This window comes from Chanos chanos, chromosome 1 (genome assembly GCF_902362185.1).
Source record: "Chanos chanos chromosome 1, fChaCha1.1, whole genome shotgun sequence".
Taxonomy (NCBI): domain Eukaryota; kingdom Metazoa; phylum Chordata; class Actinopteri; order Gonorynchiformes; family Chanidae; genus Chanos; species Chanos chanos.
The window spans coordinates 34537191-34555927 of record NC_044495.1 but is presented as its reverse complement, the minus strand read 5'-3'; the positions used below and the strand labels follow the sequence as shown (position 1 = coordinate 34555927).

Here is an 18737-nt window from a genome sequence, read left to right as displayed (position 1 = left end):
CAGAATAAGATACGCAGACCTTCGAAAAATCAGTAGTTTCCTATCTCTCAACCAATCGATATACAGGAAACAGTAAGGAAACGCCATTTCACTATGAGAAAAACCGTACCTTCATTAGGAGGACATGTTGATTAGTTGACGATATGCTAAAAGAACTTGATAAATAAATGAAAAATAGTTTAGAATAATAAGCTCATAAAAATAAAAGAGGCAGAGCCATATCAAAACGCTTTTGTTAAAACTGGCAGACATTCCATAATGTAAGATTAAGGTGACTGTCACTTGACAGAGTTGAAAGAATTTATATGTTTGATGCACTTACTATATTAGATACAGTTTTAATTTTAGCCCATTATGAATTCTGATCTATCAGCTGAGGTTTGGACTGACAGTGTAATTTCAAAGCCATTTAACCTTTTATGCGGAACTAAGAGTGTCCTTTGTGTCTACTGATCTTTGTCTTAGCCTGAGATTACCTTGATGATGGCTGCTAGAACCCTCTACATTATCCATGGTATTGGATCAGCTGTCCCTGAACACCGCAGAGCTTTGTATGCAGATGTTGCTGTTCTGTTTTGAATGGACCTTAAGTACTCTCACCTGTCTGATAGAGGATGTTGGCAAATTTTCAGGATCTGAAACAAACATGGCTTAAGTATTTCATTCACTTTCTTACAGAATAGGAGCATTTCAGCTGGATGCAGCCACGGCTCCCATTTTGAAAAAAAAAAGAAAAGAAAAAGAAAATCATAGTTACACATAAAAATTAATCTCAGAAAGTGGAGTGAATTTCAGTAAGTGGACTTCCCTTCTTGTTTCTTTGATTGTATGAATAAAATGTTAAAATCTTTATAATAAAATCTTTATTTTTTATGGGCCTCATTGTAAACTACTCACCATCCACCCTAATTTGTTCTTACCTTAACATAAAGTTATTGGTTAGTTCAATCTAGAACAACAAATGCCTAGGGGTTTGCGGGGCAGCCGTGACCTAAAGGGTAGTGAAGCAAGCTTGAATGAACAGTACTTTTTCCTCCCTCACTATACACAGCTGAGGCGCCCTTGAGCAAGGCACCTAACCCCCAACTGCTCCCTGGGCGCTGTGCCTGGGGCTGCCCACTGCTCTGGGTGTGTGTATGTGCTTACTTGCTCACCACTCTGTGTGTGTGTGTGTGTGTGTTCACTGCTCTCCGGATGGGTCAAATGCACAGATCAAATGTCCCCATTGTGTGGATAAATAAAGGAATTAAAACCTAAACTTAAGTTAAATTTAAACTTTCTATAGTGTGACACAAGGGGGCTGCAGTTTATTGTTATGGCCTTATTGTTTATTGTTATGGCCTTAATATTATGGGTATATTCACAGGCCCAGTGTAGAGGGTTCTTTTTGTTTCAGTTCTCAACTTTATCTCCTTGGCAACAACAAAAAGAACACCACAGTACTATTTTAGAATAACCGTAGAAAATAATCCTCTAAGTTCTTGTTGAGATTCCCCTCTGATAATTAACCTTTTTCTGACAGATAATCTTTAAAGCAGACAAAGCCATAAGTCTTGAAGCCTACAACCTAGTACCACTCTATAAATTATGGAAGGAGGAAGGCATCACACTTCAGCTAAGTTCAAGAGGCACATTCATGCTCTTAATGTAAACATATTTATATCGTGTTTTCAGCAGGATATCAAAAATTAGCTCGTTAATCAATAACCCTTTAAATAATGTAATCCCAGAACTCAGCCTCATGATTTGTTCTCTGTCCCATTGGTCCCTTGGCTAATGTTTTGATAGTGAGGTACATTATGAAGTCAAACAGAACTTATTCCAGTTCAGTATTACCAAATTTGCTCAATACCTTTGCTTAAAAAACATCATAGTTTGCGATCAGAAATCTTTCTTTAATGTCTTTGACTGCTGTTCTCTCTGTTGCTCAGCAGAGGGCGACATAGATTTTTGTGTGCAGTACTTTGTTTTGATTATGTTTCTCACTGTTCAAATTCATTTGCTGTCGCGTGGGTTTGCTCCTCTGTTTTGTTAACTCTCTATATTTCAGTTCTGCCATTGATTGCTTGGTTCTGAGTCTGACCTTCTTTGTTACCTTGAGATCAAACCCCTGTATTTTCCATGAAGAGCTTCAGTAAATCCTACTTTGTAATTTTACTTACTGTGTCGTGTGACTCTCCATCTTCAGGACAGCCTTATTAAGTTCATCTACTCATTTTCTGTGGCTCAGCAGTCAGAGTGAGCCTGGCTAACTCAATCATTGGTTGTAACTGGTGTGACCTATGAAAAGGTTATCATTGTACAGCTTCCATGATCAGCATTTTCCACTGAATTTTATTAATAGTGCTGTAATAGCAGTGATATAATGTAACAAACAGTGGTACAAGCATTCCTTTAAAAAAAGAAATATTTTTAAATGACAGAGATATTTATTTGAATTTAATGCCATAACCCCCCCCACCCCCCTCCCCCAAACACACACACACACAAGCATATTGGTGCTGCAAAAACTAAATGTGTATTTCATTTCAAATATTTCAGTTTTTAATAATAATAACCTCTGTAGCTTGTTGCTCTAAACGCAATGGCGATGACAATCACAATGAGGAGCCCCGGTACGATAGCAGCAGCGGTGTTTAGTTTGCATGCTGTGGACCCATGTCCCCGTGCTGCCTCCACATCTCCTTGCATCTTCATATCCCTGGACTGAGAGACACATATGAAAGTGTTGTTCCATTTTCCATGACAGACTTTGTTGTTTGGAAATGGCACCAAACTCGCATTTGAAGATAGGTTAGGTTGTATAGGTTATATGTAGTTTGATTTGTTAGTACACTAATAAATGTACAGACAATAAGATCAATATTTACTATAATTATCTGAATTTTGTCTGTGTGGGTCTATACAGTGTCCGATAAAATAGTCGCTTTATTTATAGGAATGATAAATTGACAAATAACTACATACATACCCACATACATAGTAAAAAGATTAAATCCTAGGGAGTTAATAGATGAAAATAAACCAGGCTAAATCTAGCACACTGAAGGATAAATCCAGCACATTTACTGATGATTTTTATTGTCATCATTATTTAGTTTGAGTGCCAGTTATAAACTGAAGCTTACAGTTAACGGTAAGTGGACTTTTTCATCCTTAAATAACATATATTCTGTGCATGGTAGCATATACCTGATAATATGTAGGCATGGGTAAAGATAGTTGGTCATGGAGCTCACCTTGATTGAGAAGTAAAGGGCCAACAAACCAAGACAAAATGGGTTCATGTACACTAGACTGAATGCAGACCACACAACATAGTCCTTTGGAGGAGGCACTGAGCTGACCATGAGGATGGGTCTGCCTTGTCCAGGGTGGTTGTATCTGTTGTCTCTCAGCAGACCATCAGAAGGTGGTTGTACCATCTCCATTTTTCTCAAAGGAAAATACTCTAAAAAAAAAAGTGTAGAGTGATGTGCAATCTGATTCTTCTTTGATCGTTGAGGTTTCATACAAAATTAGAGCAAAACAAATGCATTATAAGTGCGTGAAATTAATCTTAACTTTATTTTACCTTAATTTTGGAGATGATGTTGGTTCAGCCAGAAAATGCAGACAGCTTCTGATGAAAAAACTGTCGTGCTTAATATCATGCTTTGGAGGATTGAGGGTGGTTTTTAGACTTCAGGTGACCCACTGACATCGTCATTCTTCTCCCCTCCCTTTTGTTTAGCACATGCAAAATACCATTAAATGGCACCTAAATGGAATTTTACTGATTTCATTCTCAAATAAATGATTATACCTAAATATAACTGGAGAAAATGAAATACACTTACAGAGAATTCATAGATAGTTTTAATTTTTCTCCCTTACTTGACTAATTGGTAAGGATTACAGGACAATGAAAATCCGTTTGGAAAAGGGCATTGCAGCAGTAATGAAATGATATAGAGGGTGGGCTTGATTTACGGAGAACAAGTTATAAGCCTTCAAAAGTGTGAATGCAACATACAAATCACTCTGACTGTACAAAAATTTAAGATTTCAACTCTTAAAGACACAGTACAGATCAATACCAACAAGTCTTTCCTCTTTTACTTTAAAAGATTGTAGCTTTTGCAGGTTACATTGCTTACTAATCATGAGGAACCAGATATTAAGAGTGCTGGAGCTCAGAGGTCAAACACATACAGATATCAGCAAGAACTGATAGAACTGATTTTAAGATTTCACTGATCACTTTTAAAGCTCTTCATTGCCTAGTTCTCAGCTACATTTCTGAATTACTGCTCCCCTACGAAACAGCGTACAGCCTCAGGTCCTCGGGCAAGTCCCGGCTCAAGATGAAAGGTGACCAGGCCTTTGTGGTCAGGGCCCCTCAAATATGGAACTCCATGCCTGAGAATCTGAGGTTTGTAGGATTGCTTTCATATTTTAAATCACCTCTCAAAATGTATCTTTTTGAGAGATTCTTTTATTAATTCTAGCACACCGTTTTTGTTTCCCATATGTCTTACATGTTTTATTATTACTGTTGTTATCATTTTTTTTCTATTTCATTTCTATTTATTTCCTACATGTCTCACCTTTTTTAATTGTTACTGTTGTTGTCATTTTTGTCTATTTTATTTTATACTTTAATTTCATTTTTATTATTGTAATCACCCGATTTTATTTGCCTTGATATGTTTTAATCCCTGTAAAGCACTTTGTTACTTTGTTTTGAGAAGTACTATATAAATTATTATAATGTACAAGTTATTATTATTATTATTATTATTATTATTATTATTATTATTATTATACTATTATTATTATATGGTGGGACTGCTGACATTTTGACTTTCTTGCAGAGTTGTTATGGTATCCTTATGTGGTTCATGTATTTTAATGCTCCCTGTTGGTTACCTGGGTAAGAACTGCAGCATTGTTCTTTCTGTGTCGAGATATGTGTGGTTTGGCCTACGCTTCATTTTTCTTCACTGTGCACAGGCACAGTCTCTCTCTTATTGTATCTGGCTTTCAATCTCACACACACCCACACACGCAAATTTCCACTTTAACTGACCACATGTCACAGTTTCATTATTAGATGAGTTTCATCGTGTCACAGTTTTTTTATGAGATGAAACCAGTGTTTAACATCGCATTTTTTTTTACTGCTATGGCAATAAGTTACACACAGTTTGTATATTTTCTACAATACATGTCGTAGAAAACCCATAAAAAGCTAGCATTTAACTAAATGAGATACCCAAATACCTTCCCACATCACTACAACCAGCTTACAGCACAAAGGAATACAGCACACTGGTCTTTGTCAGTACTTTATGATGTATTACTGACCACATTTCATTCTCAGATAATACATTATATCTAATTACAACTAAACAAAATGAAACATATTAACAAGGAATTCATGGATAGCACCTAAATGGAATTTTACTGATTTCATTCTCAAATAAATGATTATACCTAAATATAACTGGAGAAAATGAAATATGCTTACAGAGAATTCATAGATAGTTTTAATTTTTCTCCCTTACTTGACTAATTGGTAAGGATTACAGGACAATGAAAATCCGTTTGGATATGGGCATTGCAACAGTACGTGAAATGATATAGAGGGTGGGCTTGATTTACAGAGAACAAGTTATAAGCCTTCAAAAGTGTGAATGCAACATACAAATCACTCTGACTGTGCAAAAATTTAATTAAGTCTCATTCGATCACATGAAAGGGATGGCAAAACATTGTGTTAAACATATACTGTTTAGGTTGTTCCACTGTTAAAGACACAGTACAGATCAATATCAACAAGACTTTTTTCTGTGTAAAACCCTGTGTAACTAACTCTCTCCCTCCAGAATAACCTCCTGAACCCAAACCAGTTGGGATTCAAAGCCGGCCAATCCACTGAGATGGCCCTCCTCGCAGTCACAGAAGAGCTTCACTTGGCCAGAGCGAAGTCACTCAGCTCTGTCCTCCTACTTCTCAACCTCTCTGCAGCATTAGACACTGTGAACCACCAAATTCTTCTCTTGTCCCTTGCTGGGATGGGCCTCTCAGAATTTGCACTCACATGGTTTGAATCCTACCTGTCTGACCGTTCCTGCCAGGTATCTTGGAGAGAATCAATCTCCTCCCCCCGCCCTTTCCAGACCAGGGTCCCACAAGGTTCCGTATTTGGCCCACTCCTTTTCTCCCTTTATACTAGATTACTCGGACAAGTTATCTCTGCCCATGGCCTTTCCTACCACTGCTGGCTGACGACACACAGTTGTTGTTCTCTTTCTCCCCCCTCCGGCTCTCAGGTCCAGCCACGCATTGCAGCCTGCCTAGCCAACATTATCTCCTGGACGTCCGCTAACCATATCAAACTCAATCTGGAGACGACTGAGCTTCTCTTTTTCCCAGCAAAGAGCTCCCCAGCTCCCCAACGATTGATTGTCAGGGTTCTGTGGTGTCCCCCTCCAGGTCAGCCAGAAACCTTGACGTAAACCTGGATGACTAGCTGAACTTCCCAAGCCACATCGCTGCGATCACCTGGTCCTGCAGATTCCCCCTCTACAACATCAGGAGGATCCACCCTTTCCTTACCGAACAAGCAACCCAGCTCCTAGTTCAAGCACTCGTCATTTCCCGCCTTGAATACTGCAACGCCCTACTGGCTGGCTTACTGGGCTGCACTATGAGGTGACTTCAGCTGGTTGAGAATTCTGCTGCATGCCTGGTATTCAAGCTCCCAAAACACTCTCATGTCGCTCTGCTTCTCACTACACTTCACTGGCTTCCCGGTAGCAGCCCACATTCAGTTTAAGACACTGGTGCTGGCTCACCAGGCTACAATAGGCTCTGCCCCGTCTTACCTTCAGTCTCTGATCACTCCCTACTCTCCAACCAGATCCCTCCACTCAATGTCCTCTGGACACCCGGCGGTCCCCTCACTATAGGAACCCGGCAGCCATTCCACTCGACCACGTCTTCTCTCTGACCTCGTTCCACGGTGGTGGAATGACCTTCCTCACCCAATCAGAACTGCAGAATCTCTCGCCATCTTCTGCAGGAGACTGAAAATCCACCTTTTCAGAATCCATCTGTCCCCCAATGTGTAACCTCTCTCTTTCATGTTATGTTTTTAGATTTCATGATATAAAATGTGGAAAAAATCCTATGCACTTACCTTGTCTTTATGTTGCCGGTTTTGTTTGTAGTTTTCTGTTTTATTGTCGCAGGTTATACAGGAGCATGGTACTGAAAACTGGTACTGCGATCTTTTGCTTATGAGGTAGTTAAACATGATTGATGCACTAATTGTAAGATGCTTCAGCGTAAAAGCATCAGCTAAATGCCAAATTGTAAATTGTAAGACTTCCCTCTTTTACCATAAAAGATTGTAGCTTTCGCAGGTTACACTGCTGACTAATCATGAGGAGCCAGATATTAAGAATGCTGGAGCTTAGAGGTCAAACACATACAGATATCAGCAAGCTGAATCAAGGAGGAAATAAATAACTATGTTTTTCTGAGTAAAGTACATCTCACCACAATTTTATGGCATCACTGGATTTTTGGTGTGTCTCTTGCCGTTTGTTCCATTTTAAGTGCTCTTGATGCCACTGTAGGGATCTCAGTACCTGTACTGACCTGCTGTGATTGATAGATTCTGATCTCTTTTTCTTTTACATGGCACATAAACCATGTGAAAAATTGGGGAGATAACCCATGGCTAATGTTGAACATGCTTTCATCTCCAACAGGAGGGCGATAAAGCTTAGAGACAAGGTGAAGCTAAAAATATGATCATCGTTGCTCAAAGATGCTTTAATTACTGTTAATGGTATTTCCTTGGGCTTTTGAATGTGTTTCAATAAATTCCTTTCATTACATTTCTCTTTATGCATTGTATATGGACCAATGCATTCAGAGTAGTACTATATGATGAAACTCTTGGCAAGTCGACTGTCTTGCAGAGTTGTTATGGTATCCTTATGTGGTAAATGTATTTTAATGCTGCCTGTTGGTTACTTGGTTAACAAGTGCAGTACCGTTCTTTCCATTTGGTTATACACGTGGTTTGACCAATGATTAGTTTTTCTTCACTATCATCTCTCTGTTAGTGCATCTGGCTTTCACTGTCACACATATTTCCTGATTAACTCACCGCATCACAGATTATTCATGCATATTTCTCAGACAGCTGTATATTCTGCTTTATGCAGAAATGTCAGGGTCTATGTGCTTGTAATACTTCCCAAGACTGTTAATATTACAGTAACAATACAAGACAGCTTGCTCTATACAACAGTTGATTAGATGCTATTAAAATGACAGATCATTAGTTCTATGTCCATGTTTGGTAAAAACAACAACAAAAAACCTTTCACACTGAAATTTTAAAGCGTTATCCTTTCCCAGGAGACCAACCTTGGTCTAAGAAAACAATATAAACAAATGGAGAAAAGAGAATTTCAAACTGATTTTTCTTGCAACCACTGTTATTCTCCCTATGAACTGTGAACGTCTGCTATTTAGAACTCTCAACTCAAATTCACGAAAAGGTTATGTCTATTTTGAAGTTCCAAGTGTTACCAAAACGGAGAATTTCACCCAAGAGTCTTCAGTTTCGAGGGAGTAACTACATGGCCCAACCACAGTGCTTTAAAACACATCATACATTGTTAAAACACACTTGTTTATACATGTGAAAATAATAATGTTTAGAATAAAATGCAAAGACGTATGTAACATACAATTTAATTTTGAATTTATTAGCTTTGATTACAAAATAGGACGCAGCATACAGTATTTATCTCCACAGTTCATGTTGTCAGAATCAAACAAAACAGTGCTCTTTAGAGCAACATTATATAGGGAAACAAACTATTCATACATTTGGAAGTTCCATTAGTGCCTTTAAGTGCATGTAGCAGTGACACGTAATGTGTTGATAAGATCAAGGGATTACTGTTAAGTGTTTGAGTTAAGGCACTGATGAAAAAACGTTGAGCATGGACATAAGTGTGTAAGAGGTTCACTAGCGGTGTCCATCCAGACTACCTGGATTTGCTTTATTCCAAGACAACGACAGGAAAAGTTACCATAATTTCGAGTTTTAAACTAAATGTTGTTCAAAATAAACAAAAAAAGGCAGAGCTCCAATTTGCTGGGCATCAGATTAAAAACACAGGCTGATATATTGTAATTTTGGCATAAAATTAAAAGACTGATGTAAATGCAAACGTAGCAGGAATCACTTGTATGTCAGAAACCTTCATTTGCCATTTCATTCTCAGACTCAGTTGTCTAACTGTAGCAGATGCAGGAGTATGGTGACATGCACTTGGATAAAGCAGAACTCCACATCACATCTTAGAGGAGGCAGCCATGGTGGAGGCCCCACCTCGGCTATACACATGTATTGTGTTCTACGAGAGAGAAAGAGAGAGAGAGAGATCGATCATGTGAAAAACAAAATCACTTCTCTAGAAGTACAGAAATTTTCAATGCACAGTAGTTACAGAGATGAGAAGTCTGCCAAGTGAACTTCTGCTGCCTTTGTAAGTCCATCCTTCCAGTTCTTACTGTGTAATATTCTTATTTCTCTTCCAACATTTCTTCTGAGCTCTTGGGTTAAAAAGTTACTTTTTACCCCACAGACTATGTCTGCAATGGTTCTTTGTTTGACTTGACTTGATTTTTCAGGAAAACATTCTTTCTAATTTTGTCTAACATCTGCAAAAATGTTTGCATTAGGCTGAGCATGCATCAGCACTACCTGGTATGACTAGCAGTCAGCCATCTGCCAAGCTCATCTAAGCCAGAGCAGAGCACTTACCTTTTTGCCCTCAGCATTGTGCTTGTCAAGCAAGGCCTGCACACGGGATCCATAATCATGATGGATGGCCATCAGGTTCTGAACCTGGAATTAATAAACGGTTTGAAACTCAGTGTGATGGCCAATAGATGTTGGGGGAGATAATAGTTCTTAAATTACTTAATGTGTATTAGTTCACGGTCACTGCGGACTCACCACGCGTTTCTGGATGAACAGCTGAGCGCCCTTAAGGTGCCCGGCCATATTCTGACACAGCCTCTGACGCTCCTCCTCATTCAGCACTTGTGTATAGAAGGTGCGCACCTATAGTACCAGACAGCGGAGGACAGGAGAGCAGCTGCTTGTGTCACATAGCAAACTAAATTACATATGTTGTAAAAAAAAAATAAAGTTAGCCTGTTTTGTTTAACTGAATAATAAAGCTGTCTGGTTCCTGGCTAAACTGTGAACGCCACATGAGTCACACCTGAGTGACATTGTCATCGTCCGCGCTGTTGTAGCGGCCCACGTCTGGAGACACCTTGAATTTGGACTCGACAAAGCGGGGCTGGGTGTCTGGAGCACTGAAGCTGTTAGGGTAGTAGTTAGGAGCCCCACCTGACAAACACACAGGCAGCATTTAGTGGGAGCATAATGATTTTGTACCAAAACTGAAAACCGTGGCTCTGTAGTCCTTGTTTCGGTTCACGGTAGGTATGGGGTGAACTGCAATTTTTTTCCACTCTTGTAAGTGTAGTTTTTTCTGTTGATTCCAAATCTCATGAAATACATATTTATTGTATAGTATAGGATCCCTCTGCTCCATTCAAATCTCTGACATGGCAGTAGGCTACTTTGGTACATTTATAAAAACAGAAATATTGTAATTTTCTTGACAAAGAACCTTAAAGTACCGATGTTTAGAGTATTTCCTCTAACTGTCATGGAAAAGAGCCTTAGACTCCAGTGTCATGCAGAAGAGCAAACTGTTGCTGAAGTTTAGTTTTCTTACAGTCATTTTCCACCAGAAGCAGCTTAGAATTGAAAGTACTGAGGGTAAATTTGTTTCATTTTCATTTTTTAAGAGCTTTTTTGCTGTATGCATTAGTTTTTTTTTTTTGGTTAAACTTGTATATGTTTAAAAAGAAAGAAAAACTTCAATACTGAGCCAGTTTGATATTCTTCAGACCCAAAACATAAATAGGGTGAACTGCTATACCTCTAGCATTTAGGGGTGTATTTTCAGAATGTCATCATAGCCCCAACTGCTAGGAATACACCTATGTGAAGTTAGAAATTGTACAAAGCCAGGGACAGAGCTCTACCTTGGTTGTCAAACATGCACATGGGTCCATCTCTCTGGTAGTTGGCAACTCGGGCCCTGAAGGGACAGTTCACAGGGATCTGCAGGTAGTTAGCCCCGAGGCGGTGCCTGTGTGTATCTGGGTAAGAGAAGAGCCGACCCTGCAGAGAACAGCATGTTGCTAAGCAATTAAACCTGGACAACATGGTCTTTCAAAAATTAAAAGTCAAACAATCAGTAAAAGACATTAATGACAACATTTTTCTTTATGCGTACAGACAGGTGTTGTAAACCAGATATTTTACCAGAATACAAACCTGTAATTTTGTTTGACAGGACTGATACTGTCTTTTACTACCCCAAATTCGGTACAAGCATTTAAAAAATTTAGTTTAGTTATCCTGTATAGCCTTTAATGAAAGGCTTTAGAGAAAGGAAGAAAAGAAAGGCTTTAAAGAAAGGAAGTTTTGAAGAATGTGTTGTGGTACAACAACCTAAAAGACCACAGTGCTGTGTGTGTGGTGTACTTTCCCCAAAACAGAAACGATAAGCTGTTCCTGTAAGGTGAACCTTCTTCACTCACTAACTCTCTACATATCTGATTATTCAACTACACAACAGCCTACCTAAAATACATAAAACCACTCCTCTCCTATAGATTTTCAGTTACAATTTTGCTGAAACGTACTGAGAGTACTGTGAATAAGAAAAAAATGAATCACTTCATAAAAGCATACTGTTTCCTGATCATTTTTAAAGAAAGTTCAATTAGAGAGAGAAGTCTAATATGATGAGCTGAAGCCAAGTGTTTACAAGGAAAAAAAAAGAGATTAGAAAAACAGATGAAAGGTAAAAACAGATTTCCTACAAGGAGAGTTATGAAAAGCTTTCTGTGTTTCAGACATGTAAAAACAGATACTTTAAGTTGTGTTAATCAATTAAATGTCTGTTGACTTGCATAACGTATGCAAGTACGCAGTTTGCTATTTTTATAACTGCCTTGCAGTTTGCTGTGCTTGGTCGTGGTTGGTAGATTTATTTCTTTATGCATGAACCTGGGTGTATCTTTGTGTTTGTCTGTATTAAAGTGGAGACATGTTAATATCACAGTTGTATTTTTTTCCATTATTATTAAATTTAATTATATTTTCTCTGTGTCTGTTCCTCTAATGTCAAAACTTATACTACTTCAAAGCTTTCACAAACTGCTTTATATGCAATATGTAGATTTTTCGATGCAGTTGTGCAAAAGGGTAAAATTCAAGAATACCTAAAAATGTACTGACTTTCAATGGCATCATACCTGAAGCATTTTGTCAGGACTAGGCTCAATGCCAGGGGGCATGTTGCTGGGGTCAAACGCCAACTGTTCTATCTCAGCAAAGTAATTGACAGGGTTTCGGTTAAGTACAATTCTGCCAACAGGGATCAGAGGGTAGTCCTTGTGTGACCAGACCTGAAAGAGCAAAACAAAAAGCTCAATGACCATCTACATCTGCATAATGAGAACCACTTACAAATGAGCCAGTAATACAAAATGACTGACTAATATATGAGCAATACGGTATAATGGCAATAGGGTATTAGGCAAAAAAAAAAAATTGCTTAGAGATTAACTGTGCACCTTGGTCAAATCAAATGGGTTCCACTGAAACTTCTCAGCCTGCTCAAAAGTCATGACCTGGATGTAGAAAGTCCAGGAGGGGAAGTTGCCATTTGCAATAGCATTGTACAGGTCTCTGATGGCATAGTCGGGATCAGTCGAAGCCAGGCGGTCTGCCACCTCTGGGGTAAGGTTCTTGATTCCTTGGTCAGTCTGTAGAGTGAGAGGAATGTGTTAAGCTGTACCTTGAACACAGAAAAAAGTTCATTCAAACAGCTTTTGAAAACCGACTACCTTGTAGTGGAATTTGCAGTACACAGGGTCCCCCTGAGCGTTGATCAGCTTGAAAGTATGGGAGCCATAGCCGTTCATATGGCGATAGCCATCAGGCAGCCCCCGGTCACTGAACAGAAAAGACACCTAAGAGGAAAGAGTTTATCGAATCAAACATAAAAAAAAAACCAAAACCGTTTGTGAAATGACAACTGGAGACCTTCATGCATGACACACTGAAGTCCTGCCTGTGATGCAAGCTGCTCAAAAGAATGAGTCCATAAGAACAGTACCTGGTGCATAGCCTCAGGCCGCAGGCCCCAGAAGTCCCAGACCATGTCTGGATCCTTCAAGTGGGTTTGCGGGTTACGTTTCTGAGAGTGGATGAAGGACGGAAACTGCAGACACAGAGGGGACACAAACAGGCTATTTTCTCACTGCCGAATATGATTCAAAGTTAACAAATATCAAAATAAAATGGTTTGTTATGGTTCAATTTGGAAAATCATGTCTAGACCACACAATGGACACATGGACACACACATTCAGTAAAGCTTGCTTTCTCACTGTACACGTATTCTCACTCACTGTCTTTGACACTGACCAGAAGGGCGTCCCTGATGAAGAAGATAGGGGTGTTGTTGCCAGTAAGGTCCCAGTTCCCCTCCTCCGTATAGAACTTCACAGCAAAGCCTCGAGGATCCCGAACTGTATCAGCTGATCCCGACTCTCCAGCTAAAGTAGACATAAGAGACAATATGAGCTGAGGCAGGATTTGATCATAAACACACCCAGAGGCACAAGTACATATGCAACACACATGTAAACAGAAGCACACACATCCATACTCCTACAGAAATAAGAATAAAAGCCATGGGGAGACTGAGGCGACTGCTGGCAGTAAAGAGGTGGGCTGCTTGAACTGTTCTTTACAGGTCAGGTCTGATGTCTTAACTTATTTCCTCTTTCAGTCATAAATAAATACATGATAATTGCTACACAACTGTATTCTTGGGATGAATGGATAGTAGAGTGGTAAATTCAATGGCTGGAGTTCCAATTTTGATTCCCAGTGTAACCACTAGTTAGGTCACACACCACCAAGAACACAATCGGCCTTGTTCTGGAAGGATCAGTCTGACAGGGTAGGGTATTCAGGGACTCCTAACATCGGTCGGGCACCTGCACAGCTACAGGTGAATTGACAGAAACAGTGCAGGGCTCTACATGTTCTATGTTCCCATGGAAACGCTTGCACACTGGGAGGTGAAAAGAAGTGGTGACACGTATCAGAGGATGCGTGCATTGGTGCAGGAATCGTGAAATGTTGGAAACTTATGAGTAGGGTTGGGTACCAAAACCTGGTGCCAATATGGCACCGGTTCCTATACGATTGTTATCTACCAGACCGAATCACAACGTAGATTTCAGTGCCACTTAAATGCCTGAGCTGTCAACTGAAATAATTGAAGAGTTCAACTGCAAAAACGGATAAACTACATCCTTTAAAAAAACGTACTGCCTATCGTGAGCTGTTCTTAACACACAGCACATTCTGAGCTAAATACATTTTGTCACAAAACCTTTATTGTCCATTGTCAAGGCATTACAAGCTCACATTTTACAGCTGAAAATGTCAAACACCAGTGCTGTTCTTGAAAACAACCCGATAAATTTGTTCAGCGAATCAGTGCACAGTATTCAGGTCAGGTGATGCAACATGCTGGAGAAAGCAAATATGTTAATATCTCACTCTGCAAAAGAATTTCTGAAGTTTGAAGCTGGAGTTTGTAGAATACGAAGAATTCCAACACAAAGTTTATTTTGCGGTTATTATTACTGTAACTGTTATTTATTGTAGTTGGGTTAGGTTTTATTCATTATGTGAATGTTATGTAAATTTGTTAAGTGTTTAGTGTTTATTTATATTTACATATTAAGGTGTTAAGTTAATATATTGTTCAATTTGAAGTCTGGATTTACCTTAGAAAAAAAAAGAAGAAAAAAGCCGTTATTTACTGTCGTCAATCTTTGATTGGTGTTTTTTTTCCTTTTTTTAAAATATCGGTTCAGGCACCAGCACCGTTTTAAAAGTATCATTTTAGAACGGGTATCAGAGAAAAACCCAAACGATACCCAACCCTACTTACAAGATGACAGGGAATTGGACTGGCAGAATTGGGAGATAAAATGGGATAAGAATCCAAAAAGGAAAACTATATTCTAGGAACTTTGCCAAACATGCTGCATGAATGCTCTGGACTCTTATACAACTACTGTTTGGTTAGATGACAAAGGATCTGTTACAACAGAACTGACCTTCAGGAGCTTAACATCTATCTTTACCAAACAATCAATAAGTACACAGTCCACCACTTCAGTGAAACTGGCAAACACAATTTCACCAAACAGAGCACTTGCTTAGTGCAGCACTGAACAACTCAGTCTTTTCAAACAGGATGAGATAAAAAAAAAAAGATGATAAGATAATAGAAGCAAAAACTGGTATGATTCCTGAAATGCAAAAACAAGATTTTAAAGGAACCCTTCTCTAAGCTCCAATCTTCCTTCATACCAATACTGTAGACAGTACAATTCAGCCTACTGTTTATGACAGAGGTACTCTATGAGACTTGATATGGTATTCAAAAGGAGTAACAATGCCATCTAGAGGATGGAGATCAGATGATCTCTGTCTCACTCTCAGATCAACCGCCTCCCAAATATTTTACTAACAAAAGCTAAGGTTAACTCAAGTTGACCTAGGGGTTAAAATTCATTCCTGTGATTACCATTTCCTTTTCTTAAAGGTACAAGAGAGGCACAAGTAAAATGCAAAACAGAGTACTGTTATATCGCCATTCCTGAAGTGCAGCCATCTAATTTCATATTCCAGGGACAAGTCCTGTGTGTCCATATCACTGTCAACACTGCTTTATTCTACTTTGTCATTGTATTACAGTAAATATTGCATGTATGGCAAAAATTATTTTTGTAAGATTAACAGTAGTCATGTACTATAAGTGACAGTGTGCAGTAATTTGTGAAAGTGATGCCTACCCACAGTGGAGAAACGGACTGCTACTGGTGTGGTCTTTCCCACATGCTCAAACACCTTGGCCTTGCAGTAACGAGTGATGTCATGGGTCACCTCAAAGTACCCAAAAGCCCCTGTGGAGAGAAGATTAAAACACAGAGCTTCTTGTCAAATTCAGATCTGCCCTTAAGACAAAAAATAAACCAAATCTGCCCATCCTTAAACTCTATATGTAATACATATTAAAAATGTGCATTTCTGACAATTATTCCTGGGTGGTTGCTAGGGACTTGGCATGAAGAAATGAATTCAAAATATACTGCAAAACAGTATCACAACAAGATGGCTTGTATCTTGACAATGAGGTACACTCACAGTGTACCATCATTATAAAATCGCTACATTCAAAATAGCGTAGAGACTTACAAAATACACCTTAACCCCCAAATAAAACAGATGAGCGTTCCACTCTCTAATGTCATTCTGTATCATGATGGTCAATGGAGGAAACAGTTAGTGGTTTCGTTGGTCTAAACCAGTGCTTCTCAATCTTGCTCCTGGGGGACCCCTGCTCTGCCTATGTTCTATCCACCCTTGCTCCAAACACACCCGATTAGTGTGATCAACATACTCTTGGTTAAATCATGTGTGCTCAGCAAATCAAAAGTACCACTGATGAGTTTGGCCAGGTAGGTAGAGGAGAGGAAGATGGAAAATGTGCAGAGCAGGGGTCCCCCAGGAGGAGGATTGAGAAACACTGGTCTAAACCCAGACAAATATGTGAGAATTCCTACATAGCTATCAGTCCAAAATTGATTCTTGTGTCTTATAAATCTCGAGGCGGCCTCACCTGCTCCTTTAGCATGCACCACTCTCTCTGGGATACGTTCTCGGTCAAAATGTGCCATCTCATCTGTAAATACCACATCCTGGACGAGGAGGGGGCCCCTGGGACCAGCAGTCTGTTCGTTCAATTTGTCTCCAATTGGGACTCCAGCACCCGTGGTCAAAGTGTCTGGTCTCTGTTGGAGGCAGAAGATACACAGAAGTTTCAGGGCAAGGAGCACTAAGAATGGAGATAATATAACCTTTTCAATCTTAATCATGCTAGAAAAAAAGAACTGGATCAGGTAATAACTCTGAAAGATCACGACAGCATTTCATCAAAATATTTAGGGATCTATGTTTTACAAACACATTTTGGTGGTCTTGAAGCAATTCTGATGTGACCCTATTTCCAGAAGGTAGGACATCCATTCTATTATTCACTAACTATTCAACACAGAGTGCAGAATGGTCTAAATTTATTTGCATGGGGAGTGAGCATGGATATCAAGCTTGTGTGCACAAACTGTTACCCAGTTGCAAATATAACCTAATCTGCTTCCAATTCAAGGATGAAGGAAAACAGTATGTAAAGACTGTGCCGTTACATGTCTTTCATACAATACAATACAATTTAAACCTTTGTTTGCGGTCTCAGACCCAATGCAACATGAGGTTAATGAAGATAAACACACGGCACACATCCAGCGTTAAACCTTTGACCCCCAACTTCGAATACACCCCCCCCCCCCCACCTGTGCTAGAGAGACGATTAGATAACCATGACATGAAAAATACGAGGTATCGACTTACTCATTCTCAACTCTACCTTTTCTTCTTTGCTCCATGATTGGCAAACTTAGCACATAACACTGGAAACATCATCGATGTTTCTGATTTAGCTAGCGTTACAATAAATTATTTTCGGCGTTTCCACAAAACCACTGTTAAGAAGTCGAACAACTGCCAGGAATCTGCTGCTGCACTCTCTATCAAAATAGCAATAGGGCGATCAGCAATCACTAACTATAAAATATACTGGCCAATAAAGTACTAACAATAACAATAATGTACTGAAAATCTACGACATTTGATCAAACTGCGCTTTAGACTTAAGACGAAGGATTTAAGGGCCGTATACTACTAGCTCTCCAGCGACAGTCTATCTAAACTGAACATTTGACGTTTACTTTGCAGCGTTTGCGTCAGATGTGACAGGTAATACACAGGACGATGAAAGAAAGCCCCTAAGCTTAAAGTTCATATTTCAATATAAAGTAGGCTTAAGTGTGACTCTTAAGTCCATATCTCATCAAATTGCATGTTTTAAAGCAAAACAGCATACTTCGTCCTCACATGACCTTTTCCCCAGTTCACTGCAGAGCTAAAATAGCTAGCACAGCTAGCTGCAACAGCGTCACAAAAACTTCGTGCAAACCTGAGATCCACGGCTCTCCCTCCATAGCCTCATTTGATCTGTTGCCTTTTCTCTATCCTCAGCCATCCTGCTGATTGTTCTGGAAACCGCTGCAACCTCAAACTGATTTGATTCGGTCTTCCTTGAAACAACAAGCCCTATTATTCTTGAACTTCAGCACCAGTCTTCCTCCTAACCCTACTCCAATTCCTATTGGCTATTGCATCCATTGACCTACTTTCAACGTCCCATCGATAGACGGGATTTCGGAAGCCACACCCACGTGATAGAGGGCAAACTCGTAAAATGAACCTATTAGATAGCGGTCGAAAAACAGTAGAGATTCTTTGAACCTACCCTAAAACTTGATCACCGAATTAAACTTTCAAATTTCAGGAAACTGTAGACGAAAAGCCAAGTATGGATATTAGGGACATTAGTGAAGAGCAGATAACTGGT

The 18737-nt window shown here is 39.3% G+C and overlaps 1 protein-coding gene across 2 annotated transcripts; it reads right to left on the bottom strand.

The window, feature by feature from the left end:
• Nucleotides 1–8748: 8748 nt before the first annotated feature.
• On the bottom strand, nt 8749–18430 carry cat (catalase). 2 transcript variants are annotated; one of them, XM_030785446.1, is made up of 13 exons: nt 18300–18430; nt 16887–17058; nt 16060–16170; nt 13604–13734; nt 13293–13397; nt 13021–13146; nt 12748–12939; nt 12427–12579; nt 11146–11284; nt 10308–10438; nt 10037–10144; nt 9836–9925; nt 8749–9431 (listed from the first exon to the last, which is right to left on the bottom strand). In XM_030785446.1, the coding sequence occupies exons 1-13, from the start codon at nt 18363–18365 to the stop codon at nt 9369–9371; spliced, it is 1587 nt and encodes a 528-aa protein (XP_030641306.1). In that variant the 5' UTR covers nt 18366–18430; the 3' UTR covers nt 8749–9368. The 2 variants fall into 2 exon arrangements, with proteins under 2 accessions (XP_030641306.1, XP_030641298.1); XM_030785438.1 differs by having other exon boundaries at nt 9842–9925; nt 18300–18429.
• Between the last annotated feature and the right edge of the window lie 307 nt (nt 18431–18737).